This window comes from Meleagris gallopavo, chromosome 30, assembly GCF_000146605.3.
Source record: "Meleagris gallopavo isolate NT-WF06-2002-E0010 breed Aviagen turkey brand Nicholas breeding stock chromosome 30, Turkey_5.1, whole genome shotgun sequence".
NCBI classification, from domain to species: domain Eukaryota; kingdom Metazoa; phylum Chordata; class Aves; order Galliformes; family Phasianidae; genus Meleagris; species Meleagris gallopavo.
In genome coordinates this window covers 1,272,913-1,278,615 of record NC_015040.2, presented here as the reverse complement: position 1 = coordinate 1,278,615, position 5,703 = coordinate 1,272,913, and the positions used below count along the sequence as shown (strand labels likewise).

The window sequence follows — 5,703 nt, the reverse complement described above, 5'->3', positions numbered from 1 at the left end:
CCCGTCCCACCGCTCTGTAGGGCCCCAACGAGAGCGAATACTCGGAGCCCTTCGATCAGGACGCGGTGCCCGAGGGTGGCAGTGAAGACCCCGCGAGGCTGCAGGTGGGTGACACCGCACCGCGTCCCCCCCAACCCCCCACCCCCGTCCCCATAGGGGTCCCGCAGCCCCCATAGCCCTGCCCGTCCCCCAGGGCGCCCACGGCACGGCGAGGGGCAGCGGGTGAAAACGCAGCGGGGCCCGCAGCTCTACGACACCCCCTGTGAGGGATGGGAGAAGGTGGGTGAGGGCACGGGGGGGGGCACAGCTCGTGACAGCCGCCTGCCCCGCGATGACGAGCGCCCGGCCGATGAGTACGACCAGCCCTGGGAGTGGAAGAAGGATCACATCTCACGGGCGTTCGCAGGTGCCGGCATCCCGTGGACGTCGCTCCCACCCCATCGCCCCAACCCCGCAGCCTCAGCCCCATTGGGTACCACCCCACAGCCCCAGCATCCCTTGATCCCTATGGGTACCACCCCACAGCCCCACATTCTCAGCCCCTATGGGCACTACCCCACAGCCCCAGCATCCCTCGATCCCTATGGGTACCACCCCACAGCCCCACATTCTCAGCCCCATTGGGTACCACCCCACAGCCCTCACAGCCCCAGCCCCTGTGGATACCACTCCACAGCCCCAGAATCTCTCAATCCCTATGGGTACACCCCATAACCCCACATCCTCAGCCCCTATAGGCACCAACCTAGAGCCCTAGCAACCCTCAATGGGTACCACTCCACAGCCCCCACAGCCTCAGCCCCTCTAGGTACCAACGCACAGCCTCAGCATCCCTCAATCCCTATGGATACCACCCCATAGCCCCGTATTCTCAGCCCCTATAAGCACCACCCTGTAGCCCCAGCATCCGCAGCCCCTATAGGTACCATCCCATAGCCCCACAGCCCCAGCCCCTGTGGGTATCACCCCATAGCCCCAGCATCCCTCAATCCCTATGGGTAGCCCCAGCATCCTCAGCCCCCATGGGTACCACATTGGGGTGCTGAGACTCCTCAGTGGGGTGACAGCACGCTCTGTCCCTGCAGTGCAGTTTGAGAGTCCTGAGCGCTCCCCCAGTCTGTCCCGACAGCCACCACGCCCCCCCCAGACCCCCCCCGGGCACGAGGCCGATCTGCCCACCCAGCCCAGGGCACGTGGACACCTCGCTGCCCCTGGAGAAGCAAGTGTGAGTGTGGGGGTCCCGTCCAAAGTGGGGTGGCATCAATCCGTAACCCTGACCCTGATCCTAACCCTGGCTCTGAACCTTTCCCTAACCCAAACTGATTCATAACCCTGACCCAAACTCAAACCCTAACTCTGACCCTAACCTGAACCCAAACCTGTCCCCTCACCCAAACCCTGACCCTGACCCTCACTCTGATCCTAACCTGAACCTAAACGTCATGGATGGCATGGACACGGCCCTGTGGGGGAGTGGGGGGTGGGGGTGGTCCCTATGGTTCAGATGGGGTAGAGGCCATGGGCAGATGGGTCACCAAAGCGGAGATGGGTCCCCATGGCATGGAAATCCCAATGGCACAGATGGGTCTCTGTATTGGAGATGGGTCCCCATGGTGGAGGCATGTCCCCATGGCAGAGATGTGTCCCTAAGGCACAGAAAGTGCTCCATGATAGAACTGGGTCCCCATGGCACGGATGTCCCCATGGCGCAGTTGGGTCCCCATGGCACAGATGTGTCCCCATAGTGGAGATCGGGTCCCCGTAGCAGGGACATCCCAATGGCACAGATGGGTCCCTGTGGTGCAGTTGGCTCCCTAGGCACAGAAGATGCCCCATGGTGCAGATGGGTCCCCATGGCATGAATGTCCCCATGGCACAGAAGGTGCCCCATGGCATGGACAACCCAACGATGCAAATGGGTCCCTGTAGTGGAGATGGGTCCCCATGGCGCAGTTGGGTCCTCATGGCACAGATGAGTCCCCATAGTGGAGTCGGTCCCCATGGCAGGGACATCCAAATGGTACAGATGGGTCCCTGTGGTGCATTTGGGTTCCCATGGCACAGAAAATGCCCCATGGCACAGATGGGTGCCCATGGTGGAGATGGGTCCCTATGGCATGGATGTCTCCATGATGGTGATGGGTCCCCATGGCATAGACATCCCCATGGCACAGGTGGGTCCCCATGGTGGAGATGGGTCCCCATAACACGGATGGGTATCCATGATAGTGATGGGCTCCCATGGCACAGGCATCCCTATAACACAGGTGGATCCCTGTGGTGCAGTTGGATCCCCATGGCACAGAAAATACCCGATGGCACAATGGGTGCCCATGGTGAGATGGGTCCCCACGGCATAGACATCCCCATGGCACAGGTGGATCCCCATGGTGGACATGGGTCCCCATAATGCAGATGGATCCCCATGGTGGAGATGGGTCCCCATGGCACAGGTGGGTCCCCACGGCACGGACACCCCATAGCACAGCGGATGCCCCACGGCACGACATCCTGCTGGCACAGATGGCTCCCCACGGCCCTTCGGTGCCCCACGTTGAGTTTGGTCCCCAGGCAGCGCAGGCAGGACGCAGTGCCCCACGTTGGGATGCCGGATGCCGAGCGCTGCGGTCACCCCACGGTGCCCCATACAGGTGGTACCACGGCCCCATTGGGCGCGCGGGCGCCGAGACGCTGCTGGCACTGTGCTGCGAGGGCAGCTTCCTGGTGAGGGACTGCGAGACCAGCCCCGACGACTACTCGCTGTCACTCAGGTACGCCGTGGGGCTGCCCTACGGGGTTGTGCGAGCCTGCGTAGATGCACACGCTGCCCCACGCCTTCCCTGCTCTGCCCCCCAGGAGCAGCCACGGCTTCGTGCACGTGAAGCTGACGCGGACACGGGAGCAGCACTTTGTGTTGGGCCGCGCTGGGGCCGCGTTCCCCTCCGTGCCCGAGGCTGTGCGGCATTACACAGCGCGAGCCCTGCCCGTCCGCGGCGCCCGGCACCTCTCCCTGCTCTACCCTGTGGCTGCACAGCCACCCTGAGCCCCGCGGTGCCGGGGAGCCCCCCCACGTGTTCCCATTAAAGGCTTTGGTACGTCTTGGGGCTGAACTCTATGGTGTGTGGGGGAAGGGGGGTGGGGGGAGTTCCATCCTGCTGCCCCATGGGAGCGCTGGGTTTGGGTTAGGGTCTGGCTTTGGGTTTGGGATTGGATTTGGGTTTGGTTTGAGGCCAGAGTCAGAGTTAGGGTTAAGGGATCAGGGTTGGGAGAAGGACTGAGTTTGGGTTGAGGTTAGGGTCAGAGTGAGGGTTAGGGTCAGGGTCAGGGTTTGGGTTAGGGGTCAGGTTTGGGTTCAGGTTAGGGTCAGAGTTAGGGTGTGAGTTTGGGTCGGGGTTAGGATCAGGGTCAGAGTTAGTGTTATGGATCAGGTTGGGTTGGGGTTAAGGATCAGGGTCAGAGTCAGGGTTTGGGTTGGGGTTAGGGTTGGTGTCTGGATGTGTACCCCCACACTGCCCAGCACTGGGGTTAGAACCACCCTTGGCCCCCCACTGCCCCATGCTCTGCAGGGGGGCTGACAGCAGTGCCCCCCAGGATCGGGCTGAGCCCTTCTGCAGGCACTGCGTGTAAAGGGAAATGAGGACACAGGACGGCACGGCAGCTTCACTGTAACTCAGGGGGCCATGGGGCCGTGCTGTGCCCCCCAGCCCCAGGGCTGCCCCTGCTCAGGGTCCCAGGGACAGCGGTTGCCCCCAGGGGTGGATGCAGGGGGGCAGGAAGGCGCCACAAGAAGACAGGAAGCGAGGTGGCAGGATGCTGCAACCCAGTGGGGGCTCTTCCTGTGTGAAGCAGAGCAGAGCGCATCACTCACACCCTATCCTTGCTGATACTGGGGGCTGTGGGGCACGGGGGGGCCACCTCTTAGGGCTGGGGGGATTCCACGCTCGGTCCAGCCCCCCTTGTACGCGCTGTCCTCCAGCAGCTGCTCCCTGGGGGCTCTTGTTCCTCGGGGTCTGGCGGGGCATGATGTTCACATAGATGTCTGAGGTGTCTGGGGGACAGTGGGGGCATTGTGGGGTGCAGGACAGGCACGGCCCCATAGGCACAGCCCAGCAGGGGAGCCTCCAGCCCCAGAGGCACCCAGTGGGGCAGCCAGGGGTCTGAAGGGAAGGGGGGAGTGGGGTATGGGGTGCACGGGCAGAGGGGTGTTTGCCAAGCGGGAGGGGAGTGTGGGGGATTGGGGCAGAGGGGGAGAGGGAGATTGGGGTATTTGGGGACGGCATCTGGGCAGGGGTGTGGGTGGGTGGGTGTGGGGTGAACGGACACGGGGTCTGTGGGCACAGCGCTGCTCAGGGTGGGGGGTTACCTGCCTTCCTCCTGCAGCACCAGCAGCCGAGGGAGATCAGCCCGATGAGCAGCAAGGTGCCCCCCGCAGCCCCCCACAGCTTCCACACCAGCTCTGCAAGCACAGCCAGCTGAGCTGCCGCCTCACTGCCACCAGCACCAGGGGAGGGACATGGGGGACAGTGGGGACACGCATACCTGCCCCGTGCACTCCATCAGCTCCTGCAGCAAAGCGAAAGCAGAGTCAGAGCTGCGCTGTCCCCATCCCCACTCCATCCCCGCTGTGACCCTGCAAGTGCTCGGGGATGTGCAGCCATCCAGAGACCCCACATCACCAGTAATGCTCCTGGGGGTCCCACGTCCCCCAGACCCCACTAAATTCTGCCAGGGGTGCCCAGGGGAGCAGCAGAACACAGCCCACCCCCTTGTGCCTCCCGGATACCTGCGCTGACGTGGAGCAGCGTGCCATTCCCAGTGGTGGTGTTGAGGTAGGGCTTCTCAATGGTGAAGCAGCAGACATAGCATCCTGCATCGCCCTCCTGTGCCCCATGGAGGCTGAGCTTGGCGTGGGGTGGGCTCCATGCGAGGTGGAGGCGGGGGGTGGCACAGGGCAAGACAGCGGCTTTGGGATGCAGGCGGGTGCTGCACAGCACCTCGTGCTCCCCGTCCTTCAGCCATGTGATGCGGGCCATGGACCACGGCTCTGCTGTCACCAGCTGGCACCGCAGGGACACGTTGGTTCCCGCTGTCACCTGCAGCTCGGCCGGCTCCTGGCTCACCCGCAGGGCTCCCACTGCTGGGAGCAGCACTGGGGTCACCACGAGGCTCTGGGGGATGATGGCCGGGCACGTGGCTCTTCCCGAGGTCCCCCAGTGCCACCACGGCCCCGTTGCTGTTGATGGGGACGCTGGGACGCCCTCTGTCCTGCTTGTGTGTTCTGCTTGGCCACAGCCACTGCCCACACATGTCCCCATCCTGTCCTCACTGCCGCTGTCCCCTTCCTGTTCACACCAGCTCTCTTTCCTCCCCACGTCCCCTCACCCATCCTCTCTGCCTCTGCCGTGCCCCCCACCCCACAGCCACTGTTCCCATCTCTGTCCCCGCTCTGTCTGGGTTGGATGTAGGAGCACTGAGAGGTGAGGTGCTGGCACAGCTGCCAAGGGGGTGTGTGTGGGGGTCACTGTACCCGGAGGGGCTGAGAACTGCAGAGATGTGGCACATGGGGACGTGGTCAGCAGCACGGGGGGATGGGGTGGGGGTGGGGTCTGAGTTGTCTTTTCTGACCCCATCCTGTCCTCATGTCTGTCTCTGTCCCAGACCCCTCCCTGCACCTCTCCACCCTGAGGACACACACCCCTGGCA

The 5,703-nt window shown here is 63.7% G+C and overlaps 2 protein-coding genes across 3 annotated transcripts; one reads left to right on the top strand and one right to left on the bottom strand.

The window, feature by feature from the left end:
- Positions 1 to 330: 330 nt before the first annotated feature.
- Positions 331 to 3,137, top strand: LOC104914662 (SH2 domain-containing adapter protein D-like). The gene is made up of 4 exons (XM_031557116.1): positions 331 to 406; positions 1,086 to 1,225; positions 2,652 to 2,771; positions 2,857 to 3,137. Exons 1-4 carry the CDS (start codon positions 332 to 334, stop codon positions 3,041 to 3,043), a joined length of 522 nt encoding a protein of 173 aa, XP_031412976.1. The 5' UTR covers position 331; the 3' UTR covers positions 3,044 to 3,137.
- Positions 3,138 to 3,518: 381 nt separating this feature from the next.
- On the bottom strand, positions 3,519 to 5,697 carry LOC104914661. 2 transcript variants are annotated; one of them, XM_031557115.1, is made up of 4 exons: positions 4,784 to 5,697; positions 4,540 to 4,563; positions 4,364 to 4,456; positions 3,519 to 4,048 (listed from the first exon to the last, which is right to left on the bottom strand). In XM_031557115.1, the coding sequence occupies exons 1-4, from the start codon at positions 5,313 to 5,315 to the stop codon at positions 3,861 to 3,863; spliced, it is 837 nt and encodes a 278-aa protein (XP_031412975.1). In that variant the 5' UTR covers positions 5,316 to 5,697; the 3' UTR covers positions 3,519 to 3,860. The 2 variants fall into 2 exon arrangements, with proteins under 2 accessions (XP_031412975.1, XP_010723136.1); XM_010724834.3 differs by having other exon boundaries at positions 3,639 to 4,048; positions 4,368 to 4,456.
- Positions 5,698 to 5,703: the final 6 nt, after the last annotated feature.